This window comes from Miscanthus floridulus, unplaced genomic scaffold, assembly GCF_019320115.1.
Source record: "Miscanthus floridulus cultivar M001 unplaced genomic scaffold, ASM1932011v1 os_2634_1_2, whole genome shotgun sequence".
Taxonomy (NCBI): domain Eukaryota; kingdom Viridiplantae; phylum Streptophyta; class Magnoliopsida; order Poales; family Poaceae; genus Miscanthus; species Miscanthus floridulus.
In genome coordinates, this window is record NW_027098419.1 from 48,030 (window position 1) to 60,000 (window position 11,971).

An 11,971-nucleotide genomic window follows, 5' to 3' on the forward strand; every position below is an offset into this window, starting at 1 on the left:
CCTGAACCTGAACTTTTGTTCTATGTTCTTGTAGAATCATGTCTTGAATCTACGTTGTAGTTTACATTACCATAGTAGCTATAGCAGTGGAACCATACATGGCTATAATTTCTTTTCCCCCCTCTTTCATCTTAAGATATCGTAGAGGTAAACAGTCACAGGAGTAGATGTAACTTGACAGGTCGTTTGGTTGAGGGTAATTGAAAAAAAGGCAACGAGAGTTTGGAGGCAGGAGTTTTTAGTAATCTTTTTGTATGTTTTGTGGGAGTTGGAATTTTGGTGGGAAGAGGAATGTGTCCTTGGGAGGGGTGGTAATTGGGTGGGAGTTGCGCTTTTAAAGAAAGATAAATACATCCCCACCATTCATTATGACTTGTCCTATAATTCTCCACTCAAAAACATCAACACCAAACAAGGGATATAAATTCTCTCAACTCCCCTTCTTATTTCCCCACACGAACCAAACAAGAGATTGAGACTAAAAGTCAAATTCCCACCTCAAATCCCTCATAAACTCCCACCACCAATTCCCATACCCCTTCCCATCACTTGCCAAACAAGTTGTGAAAGGAAGACGCAAAGAAAATGGCATCAGAAGATAGAAATGAGGAGAGTGAAGATCATAATTCACAAACACAAACAGTCTAGATAAGCTATATAACATGTCGTAAGTTGTTGAGACTTTCATAGCTCGAGTTATATGACATCATAGCCATGTACATAGTTTGGTTGTAACTCGATCTAACCCATCAAACCGAGACTTTGGCATTTCACCCATCATCCAAAACTGGTTTCGCACTTTTATCCCGCAAAGTGGTTTCGCTCGTTTGCCATTATGAAACTGGTGTAACCCGCTGAAATACATTTTGGGTAGTTTTAATTCGTGGAAAAAAAGAAGACACACCTTCCACTTCTACCCTGCCCTGCTTTCTCCTTATACGTCACCGTTCCTCGTTCATCGTCAAAACGAATCGATGCACCAGGTGACACCGTGCGGCACCTCCTCGGCGATGGCATCTTCGGCACCGACGATAAGGTGTGGAGGAGGCAGCACAAGGCGGCCAGCCTTGAGTTCCACTCGGCCGAGTTCTGCGCGCTCACGGCCAGCTCGCTCGTCGAGCTTGTGCACCACCGGCTACTCCCATGCTGGTTCGGAGCTGAGGCGAAGACGGACCCGCTCCCCCTCTGTGCTCCATGGCCGTCGCGCTCGGCTCGCCTTTCGGCGGGAGAAGCTGCGTAGCCATCGCGGTGACGGGCAGGCTGCCTCTCAGTGAGGCGCACGACTGCGGTAGCGGGCAAGACAATGCGGCTACGCTAGCTGCGAGTGACGCGGCTGCGGTAGCTTGCGCGCCGGCAGTGTGCAGCACCACCGCGACGGCGCTACGTGCCCTTTGCAGACACGATGTGCGTGCGAGTTCGGAGCTGAGGCAGTGGCCGGGGTTGGGAGGCCCTGTTAGGGTGCGGCAGTCGGCGTACGACCGATGAGTGGCCGGAGAGGGAGCTAGAGAAGATGAACAATACGCTATAATGAAGATGAGAGGCCGGAGAGGGAGCTGGGCCGTTGCAGCTCGGTGGCGCGCGCCCACACCTGCTCCAGCTTCGCCAGCGCCTTCACGTCCTCGTGGTACTCCGGCGAGGACATCTCCGCGTGCGCCATGGCCGTAGCTCGTGGTCTGTAGTGCAGGGGCGGCGCGCCTCAGCCTCACGCCACTCGCGCCCCCCGCTTCGTGTGGAGGTGGAGTAGCTCTGTAGCTGGGGAAGTGTGTGTGGCGACTGGCGAGCTGCTGCAGCCTCGGTCGTCCATAACAGAAGTTGGACTAGTGGAGGTTGAGGGAGGAAGAAGGTACCGACAACCGGACCCCACTAGCAGTGCCTTGGCCGACAGATTGCTGTTGTTGCCGTTGAGGCTGAGCAGATGGAGAAAGACGGAGGCAGGGGTAGAAGTGGAAGGCGTGTCTTCTTTTTTTCTCCACGAATTAAAACTACCCAAAATGTATTTCAGCGGGTTACACCAGTTTTATAATGGCACACGAGCGAAACCACCTTGCGGGATGGTAAAAGTGCGAAACCAGTTTTGGATGATGGATGAAATGCCAAAGTCTCCATAAAAACAAACCATAGCAAAGCATCTGAAATGCTAGACCGAGTTAGTTAGCAAGAAAGCCAACTTCTGAACCAAAAGACCAAAAAATTACAACTCAAACAAATTTAGTGACGAAGATATAGTGCAAATTTTCTGTAACTTTATTAGAAATGAGAGGAGTTTAATTTAAGATAAACACGCATTTAACATTTTCAAAACCTCGAGAAAACAGTATATACATAAATTAGAGAAAGAATAGTTCTATATAGGAGGGAAAGCAAGAAGAAGAGCACGGCCACGAGCTCGTTCACTCCCTCCAAAACTGGTAAAGAAAACTGGGAGGAAAGACAGCAGGCAATTTCCATTTCCACTTTTTATAGTAATGAATAATTTTATTTTCTTTTCCCCGTCAGTCTCTCTCCTCGGCTCCTCTCGCTGGTGTCGCGTCGCCTGCTCCCTCCCTCTCTCCCGCATCGAGACGCCGCTTCCTGTCCCCCTCTCTCTCTCCTCCCAGCCGCATCCAAACCCTAACCCTAAACCCCTCCCCCACCAATCTCCGCCCAGTCCCCCCACCCCCACTGACGACTGACCTGGCTTCCCACCCCCGACTCGCCACGCTGGCCCGATTCGATCGATGTAGGTGAGCGAGCGAGCTCCCCGACCTCATGATGGCTCTCTGCCTGCGGGGTGAAGAGAAGAGAAGAGAGGCACATCAAGCGTCGATGGCATTGGGAGATCTCATGGCGTCCAGGCTCGTCCACTCCTCCTCGTCCTCGCCGTCGCCGTCGCCGTCGCCGTCGCGGTCGACGGCCGCGGCACCGGCGCCGCCGCTGCCCAATCACCATCACCACCACCAGAACCACAACCATGCTGGGGATGGCCTCCTGGCCGCCAACGGGCCGGAGCCCAGGAACGTGCTGGAGGCTGCGGCCGAGGTGGAGAAGCTGGCGCCCGTGGCGTACCTGCCGCAGGTGGTCGTGCTGTGCGAGCAGCGCCACGAGCCCGACGGGATCGACGAGGCTGCGGCGGCCGCCACAGCGCCCTCCACCAGCGGCCTCGTCTCCAAGTGGCGCCCCAAGGACCGGGTAATGGATGCGATGCAGTTTGCAGATGCCGTTTCTACTGCTTCTTCTGATGTTATACTCGGCAATTCGCTGGATTGGGTAACGCCTGGGCTCGGGGGATCCTTAGGATAGCAACTAGCTGATTCAGCTTAAAAATGGTAGATTGGGCGCAGCTGCGGGTCGTGTGAAGTGATTACGGCACCTGCCAACTTAGCAATTTAGCATTTATTTAATCAATTTCCGTTACGGAGTACGAATGGACTGTGGTGCTGCCAGATGTAACTCTAGCGAGACCCTGGAAGTCGCGGAATAAGTAACCGCTATGCTCACTTACTCCTGTGAGTAGGACAATCATGAAATGGTGGAATGAGTTGTCATCATTTGCCACAGCCTATAATCTTCTGCTTAAGTGTTTTGAAAGGTTGTTGGGGCTGAGGGGCAGGGCTAAATTATAAATTACATGTCGTATTACTCTTTTACTGTGTGACACTGATCATTTCCTTGTTAATAATAATTGATACAAAACGGAACTATTGTGCCCAACGGTGTTGCTATGTTGCTATAGGCTGTAGCATCACTCATGCAAATTCTTAATTTCATTTACCACCTATATGTAGCATGGTGATCAGTCTTTCGACCTGTATGTCTCGGATAAAAAATAAACGGTATTATTCTGGGTAACCTAACAGGTCCTATAAATATTGTCATGATCATGGTGTCGTATGCATACCTACATATAGAACAAAAATCCAAGCTGGGCAGTCTTTGAAAAGTTTTTTTGTATCGAATAGGCACTTTCACATACCTACATATAATGAATGCTAATACCCCCCTCCAAGTTCCAATTGACACTTCCTATCAGTGACTTGTTGGCATCATATAATTAAAGGGAATACTTAGTCTCACTGGGTTGCTGTTGGTGAAGCTATAAGTTATAGGCAAAATTGCATCAATAACACTCTGAACCATTTTTTGCCCTTTTGCTAACACACTGCTCTCCGATAGCATCGTACTGCTAAAGGAAATGCCTCAATTTTGCCAAAGTTCAAACATGGACAGAGTCTGGATCATGTCGTTTATTAGCCATTGGCCCAGTTAAAGTTAGCTGACCGCAATCTGTTGATGTCACTGGAGGCTTAAGAGCTTCCACTGTAACAAAGTTGGCATGAAAGCGCATTGTTGTTTCAGGGTCACCACATTGTGCATGTTGCAATGGCTTGAAGCACCAGATGAGAAATAGGGTGTTTCAGTTCATGGCAACAGACATATGTGATTGATAGATAGGAGGTTTTGACTATAAAGATGAGGTTTCTGTACATGGAGTGGAAATCAATTTAACATTATTAGCCTTGAAGTCCTTGGGCAAAGACAATTTCTACATATGTGCGTACAGATGTTCCATTTTCCTTAGATTCTTTTTGGAATTTTGCAGTAACTATGTACCATGTAAAATAAGCTGTCCTTTCACCTTTGAGACAAAGTCCTTTAGGATTAGGTTTGCAGCTTATATTTACTTATCCGAGGATCATGTTGAAAGTCAACAGCACTGCCGAGGTTATTTCTTCTATTTACTATTCTAATTCCCTGTCTGTTTTGCTTGGTGTATTGTTCTGCATCATTACTGATTTAGTCATTATGGAATTTGTAACTATTCTATCATTTCTTTTGTCTGGCCATGGGATGCTTTGTTAGTTCTTATAAGTTTTCTGCATCTTTTACATGATCTTTACTAACAATGGATTTTGTAGCGCAGATGAAGACGGGATGTGTTGCACTTGTATTATGTTTAAACATAAGTGTGGATCCACCTGATGTAATTAAAATTTCCCCTTGTGCAAGAATGGAGTGCTGGATAGGTAAATTTTTAGTTGATTATATATTTCCAAATTTCAAATTAGTTGGGAAAAAGATCCAGTAAATGAACTGGTTTTCACCATTTGAATGAAACTGTGTCCTTTTTTTTTAACCAATTGCATTTCTGAATGCCAGACGAGAGCATATTGTTAATTAGAGGTACACAACAATAACAAAGCCATTTAGCTCCAAGCTTGTTGGGATAGTGTAGATGAAACCCAACATGAGCACCAACAAAAAGGAAACAAAAGGGAAAAAGCTTATATAAATATATACAAGGAATCAACATTATTAATATTATTAAAGGATCTAAAGTCTTGTTCATGCTTCATGGTTCAGGCATGTAGATAGCTGATTTCAATGTTCTTCCACCAAAGCACAATCTTTGCGTACATTCAATCCTTTCAAATAATTGTTTCTTTCGGTATATTGTTAATTTGAAGTAAATAGCAAGAAGGAAACTATCTGGCACCTACTGTTCAATAGTTTTTAGATGAAAACTATCCCCTTTTAAATTTCAAGCTGACAATTGGCATTTAATTGTAAAGGAATTAAAATTTTCTAGTGTAAGATACTGCATCTATTGGCCATAGTCATGAAGATATATACTTATTTATTAGCCTTTGTGATGATTATTTTGTCAAGAAGTTGTTACCAGATTTTAGACAACAATTGTAACTTACATTTGTTGATAGGTTTGCACTTCAATACTGTTATTGCATTCGGTGCAGTTTCCTTGAGGTATGTTCATAGATCTTAATTCCTTTCTTTTCAGATCCTTTTTCTATGGCACCTCCTAAAGCCCTTGATAGTATTGGGAAAACGTTGCATTCACAGTATGAGCGCTGGCAACCTAAGGTGAGGAACTTGCTTTCTTGTTTAACCTCAATCTTATTTTGGTGAGGATTATTTGCATCTTCATATCCTAACACCACTTGCAGGCTCGATACAAGCTTCAGCTGGACCCAACAGTGGAGAAAGTTAAGAATCTTTGCAATACTTGCCGCAAATATGCCAGATCAGAGAGAGTCCTTTTCCATTATAATGGCCATGGCGTACCAAAGCCTACATCTAATGGTGAGATTTGGGTGTTTAACAAGGTAATATTATGAAGACACTGTATTACTTGCCGTGCGTGCCTTACTTATCATAGGCGTCTCTGATAAAATAAAATGGTTGTTTTTGCATTTTGTTGCAGAGTTACACACAGTATATTCCACTTCCAATTACTGATCTTGAGTCATGGCTAAAGACACCTTCCATTTATGTTTTTGATTGCTCAGCGGCTGGAATTATTGTGAAAGCTTTTCTAGAGGTATGCTACATGCTTCTAATTAACATATGTTTCTCTGTGCTTGAAGATGAAGGTTATCATGATTTATGGGCTTGTTTTGTTTTCGTTCCTGGATTGTCTAATATTCATAGTGACTTTTGTTTACTTCAGCGCCTAGACTGGAGTTCTAGCTCCTCTGCATCTGCACAGAAGGACTGCATTCTTCTTGCTGCCTGTGAGGCACATCAAAGTCTTCCTCAGAGTGCAGAATTTCCTGCTGATTTGTTTACGGCTTGCCTCACAACACCCATCAAAATGGCTTTGCACTGGTTCTCTCTCTCTCTCTCTCTCTCTCTCTCTCTTCCTCTCTCTTCTCTGTTTGTGCATGGATATTTGTGTGGACAGTTCCTTATTTCTTATTCTCCTTTTCTTAGCATGTTGTGCTTACATGGGGACATACCTATAAACCTTGCAGGTTTTGTAAGCGATCATTACTCCATGATTCTCTGGATCTTTCTCTTATTGACCAAATTCCTGGAAGGCAAAATGACCGTAAAACTCTTCTTGGGGAGCTCAATTGGATTTTTACTGCTATAACAGATACAATTGCATGGAATGTTCTTCCTCATGGTATGGTGTGTGCGATATATAATTTTGGGGAACAAGAAAACTAGAGAAGATTATTCAAGTTCAAAATAAATGTCAGCTTATTTTGGGTTTATGATACAAGTTTCGCTGTGCAGATCTGTTCCAAAGGCTTTTCAGACAAGATCTTCTTGTTGCTAGTCTCTTTCGTAACTTCTTGCTTGCTGAGAGAATCATGCGATCAGCAAGTTGTACTCCAGTTTCTTATCCATTGTTACCCCCAACACATCAACACCATATGTGGTAACTAGCCCGACTCGCCCTTCTGTTTTTGCATTAACTACCTTTTGTGTGTTTTGTAACATGCTAAATCCCAGGGATGCATGGGACATGGCTGCTGAGATTTGCCTTTCCAAGCTTCCTGAGTTAATTGCTGATCCAAATGCGGAGTTTCAGGTTCTACTCATCATTTAGCATTTCAAGAAATATCAGTAGTTTTTGCTGGTATTGTTTTGACATTTGAATACAAGCGTTTCAGTATTGCTAATTTCATTCTCTCCTCCAAACCAGCCAAGTCCGTTTTTTACGGAACAGCTGACGGCTTTCGAAGTGTGGCTTGATCATGGCTCCGAGGACAAGAAACCTCCTGAACAGTTACCCATAGTTCTTCAGGTAAGGCATTTTGGTTTTACACTTATATATAGTTCTTCAGGTAAGACATTTTGGTTTTACACTTACATTCAAGTGAATTATTTGTAAAGCCCAGTTTTAACTTTGTAACCTTATTGCCCTTCACTTTTCTGCTATATTTTTAATTTTGTAAAATGTTTTACATTCATATCTGCTACTCCCTCCAATTACAAAAGACTACCGTTTTGGGTTGTGTTCAGTTAACCTATCAAAAAAATTTGGATTGTTAATTACTCTGTGTACATTGAGATTGGACATTTGAAAATGTTATGGGTAGATTTGTCCCAAAACATATACTCATAATCATATAATTTTACTATTCTTATATACTGTAGTACAACATTACTTGGCAAATTTATGTTTTGTGGATCATGGCAACACCGAAATGACACTATTTTATGACTGGAGGGATCATATTTCTTTTCTTGTTTTATTTCTTTCTTACATCTTATCTTTTTTGCAGGTCCTGCTTAGTCAATCACACAGATTTAGAGCGCTTGTTCTGCTCGGAAGATTTCTTGACATGGGGCCATGGGCTGTTGATTTGGTTTGTACTGACCTCTTATGCATCAAATGCTTCTTGTTTTTTCTCTTTAGTTTTTAACCTCTGGCACTTCATTGTCGTAGGCCCTGTCTGTTGGAATATTTCCTTATGTACTCAAACTGCTTCAAACAAGTGCAATGGAGTTGCGTCAAATTCTTGTGTTTATATGGACAAAAATTCTCTCTCTTGATAAGGTATGCGCTCTTCATTGTAATCTTTTGACAGTTTTTTGTTGTCTTATATTCAGTTGTTTAACATGTAGCTTTTTCCCAAATGACAGTCGTGCCAGGTTGACTTGGTTAAAGATGGAGGACATGCATATTTTGTTAGGTTTCTTGACAGTTTGGATGCTTACCCAGAACAGCGTGCAATGGCTGCTTTTGTTTTAGCAGTCATTGTGGATGGGCATAGGACGGGTCAAGAGGCTTGTATGAATGCAGGCCTTATAGATGTTTGCCTGCGACACCTGCAACCTGAGAATCCTCATGATTCACATACAGAACCTTTACTTTTACAGTGGCTTTGCTTATGCCTTGGAAAACTCTGGGAAGATTTCCCTGATGTTCAGCTACTTAGTTTGCAAACAAATACACCTGAAATTGTAATATGTTTATTGTCGGAGCCTCAACCTGAGGTATGATGCCTTGCCTTCATATCATGTCTACTCTTTCTTTTGCCTACTTGACAAGATACATATTAAACATTTGGTCTTGCCAGGTCAGAGCTGCTGCTGTTTTTGCACTTGGGACTCTCCTGGATACTACATCAAATGGCGCTGATGATGATTCTGATGATGATGAAAAGGTGAAAGCTGAAATAAATGTAGTTAGAAGCCTTCTACAGATATCATCAGATGCTAGTCCCCTTGTTCGATCTGAGGTTGCTATAGGTATGTGCATTGGAAAATTATACTGTTTTTCCTAGAGCACTTCTTTTAGTATGTTGAACATAGGGGATTTCTTTTAATCTTATATGGCAATCATTTTGAGTTGTTCTCTTGTTTTTCCAGCGCTTACTCGCTTTGCGTTGGGTCACAACAAACATCTCAAATCTGTTGCGGCTGAGTATTGGAAACCTCAATCCAATTCATTGCTGAAGTCACTACCATCATTGGCAAATATAAGTAATCCAAGCAATGTTTACAGTCCCAACAACATTCTACAAGGCAGCATTGGTCCTGTGCTGAGGGTTGGCAGTGATAGCAGTGCCGCTGGTCGTGATGGAAGAGTTTCTACAAGTAGCCCAATTGCAACAAGTAGCATCATGCATGGCTCTCCCCAGTCAGATGATTCTTCCCAACACTCTGATTCTGGCATATTACTGAGAGAGAATGCTAGTAATGGTGGTCTCGGCTACACTAGGTCGAGGCCTGTTGATAATGTCATTTATTCTCAATTTATATCAACTATGTGTTCTTTTGCTAAAGATCCTTACCCAAGAATTGCAACTATTGGTCGGAGAGCACTGTCCCTTATAGGTGTTGAACAAGTAGTCATGAAAAATACTAGATTTAACAGTGGAGGTGCACATCGGGGAGAGACATCTGCTTCAAACTTTGGAATGGCACGCTCTTCGTCCTGGCTTGATATGAATTCTGGTAAGTTATTATCACTTTCTTTACTATGTGCTTGGACGTTGAAACACCTTGCTTGATTTGGTGTTCAGAGAAAGTCAAGAATTCTTGAATTGAGTTTCCTATATTTTGCAGGAAGCAACTTGATAAAATTTAGGACCCCTCCTGTTAGCCCCCCTCAGCATGATTATCTTCCAGGATTACGCCGAGTGTGTTCTATGGAGTTTGGACAACATCCTATAAATTCACCTGATGGCTTAGCTGATCCCCTTTTAAGCTCCGCTGCAGCTCCCAGTAATGCTGAACTATGTATACTTCCCCAATCAACAATTTACAACTGGAGTTGTGGTCACTTCTCTAGGCCTCTTTTAACTGGCTCTGATGATAATGAAGAAGCAAATGTCAGAAGGGAAGAGAGAGAACGAGTTGCACTAGATTATATTGCTAAGTGCCAGCGCTCCTGTATGTGGACATACATTAGTCTGCATTACATTCATTCTTCTTGTTGGTTTCCTTGATTATTTATCTGTTATTTTTTTTGGTTGTTCACCCTTGGAATAGCAGCTTGCAAGATGACAAGCCAAATTGCTAGTTGGGATACGAGATTTGAGTTGGGAACAAAAGCAGCTTTATTGTTGCCATTTTCTCCAATCGTTGTTGCAGCTGATGAAAATGAGCAAATAAGGTGAAATAATTATTGCAATTAAAAATCCTAGTGCCTGAAATACACTGCTGCAATTGTGCTGAAGTTCTGTCTCATGCCAGAGTGTGGAACTACGACGATGCGCTGCCAGTGAACTCTTATCAAAACCATAATTTGTCAGACAGAGGGCTATCCAAACTTTTGTTGATCAATGAGCTTGATGAGAGCTTGCTTTTAGCTGCCTCAAGTACGCCTCTCTTCTCTATGTTTTTCTTTCTACACTTATCTTCTACCATTGCATTGTCTAATTTTCATGTTGCAGGTGATGGAAATGTACGTGTATGGAAAAATTTTGCTCAAAAGGGAGGACAGAAACTTGTAACGGCTTTCTCATCAGTTCAGGGACATCGAGCTGCTGGTCGCAGTATTGTGATTGACTGGCAGCAGCAATCTGGTTATCTTGTAATGTTCTATTTCCCCCCCTGTAGTTCTAGTATGTATTTTTTACACATTGCATGTTCTAATACAGGATTTGCTCTCCTTTGTTGTCCAATAGTATGCATCTGGTGACATGTCTTCCATCTTGGTATGGGATCTTGACAAGGAACAACTTCTCAGCACTATTCAGTCATCTGGTGATAGTGCCATTTCTTCACTGGTGAGTTTTTATTGCCATGCGCTGATCAGAGAAATTGGAACATTTGTTCAAGCAACTTCTTATTTGTTATTTGACTAGGCTATATATGTTGCACTTTATCACTGAGGAAATAACCAGTTAACCATAGATTTGTTATTCTGTGTTTTGTGTTATGTGGTTCATGCTGTATACTTGATGTTCCCGTCGTCTATTAATCAAGAACTTAGAACATCAATCTGTAACTGTATTTCACTGCTAGTCATTGGATACCATGGATTCCAGGGGGTTTGTATTTGATAGTCAAATTGTGACAAATAATAATACACATGGTTGAATTAGGTACATCTGCATGCTGAGTTGTTAATAGAGGTAAAATGGAGTCACAATATTCCTTCATGAAGGTTGATGGTGCACATGCGTCCTCCTAGAATTCTAGTAATTGTGTGCACTTCAAAGTTTTTATGAGTGAAAGTGGCTTTTGGTGCTGCTTTCTGTAGGAAAAGTTGTGAACTTGTCTCAAGTAGGTTGAACAATGTGAGCAAGAGTTGAATTTGCCAAGGGATTCGCTCATGTCCAGTGGTGGACCCAGAATTGGGTCACGACTAGGGCCCAATTTTAGTAGTGAAAGGGCACATCTACACCATAGTTTATATATATGTCATGTAAAATAGCTACTGTGAAGGAAAATTTTCAAATTGAGAAGTTGCTTCAACTTTGAAAATAACATGGAACATACAAAAATAAATACATAGTGAAAATTTTGTGCATTGTCATCTTCCATGTCCTCATCACTGACCTAAATTTTTACAAGATGTAAGAGTTAATAAGAAAAGGGACAAGCAAAAATGTAACCTTACTTATTGATAATGCATTTGTAACTTGAATGTAACATACCACAAGTACTGCTACTAGATAGTTTAGGTAACTTCTTCTACGGGTCTTCAATTTTTGAAAATGATATAAGATGTCATTGTTTTTAATGGCTGTAAATATACCCCGCTCAATATATACAACATACCGTGCTA

The 11,971-nt window shown here is 42.4% G+C and overlaps 1 protein-coding gene across 3 annotated transcripts; it reads left to right on the plus strand.

Annotated features, from left to right (window-relative positions):
- The first annotated feature begins 2,481 nt into the window (after positions 1 to 2,481).
- LOC136535252 (regulatory-associated protein of TOR 2-like) lies at positions 2,482 to 11,809 on the plus strand. Of its 3 annotated transcripts, none has more exons than XM_066527550.1 (20): positions 2,484 to 3,168; positions 4,901 to 5,003; positions 5,777 to 5,859; positions 5,943 to 6,101; positions 6,200 to 6,316; positions 6,446 to 6,603; positions 6,750 to 6,904; positions 7,018 to 7,162; positions 7,237 to 7,315; positions 7,430 to 7,531; positions 8,013 to 8,096; positions 8,177 to 8,287; positions 8,374 to 8,727; positions 8,811 to 8,982; positions 9,103 to 9,690; positions 9,802 to 10,128; positions 10,228 to 10,351; positions 10,432 to 10,556; positions 10,632 to 10,771; positions 10,866 to 11,802. In XM_066527550.1, exons 1-20 carry the CDS (start codon positions 2,749 to 2,751, stop codon positions 11,043 to 11,045), a joined length of 3,726 nt encoding a protein of 1,241 aa, XP_066383647.1. In that variant the 5' UTR covers positions 2,484 to 2,748; the 3' UTR covers positions 11,046 to 11,802. The 3 variants fall into 3 exon arrangements, with proteins under 3 accessions (XP_066383646.1, XP_066383647.1, XP_066383648.1); XM_066527551.1 differs by having other exon boundaries at positions 10,231 to 10,351; positions 10,866 to 11,801; XM_066527549.1 differs by having other exon boundaries at positions 2,482 to 3,168; positions 10,432 to 10,771; positions 10,866 to 11,809.
- The last annotated feature ends 162 nt before the right edge of the window (positions 11,810 to 11,971 follow it).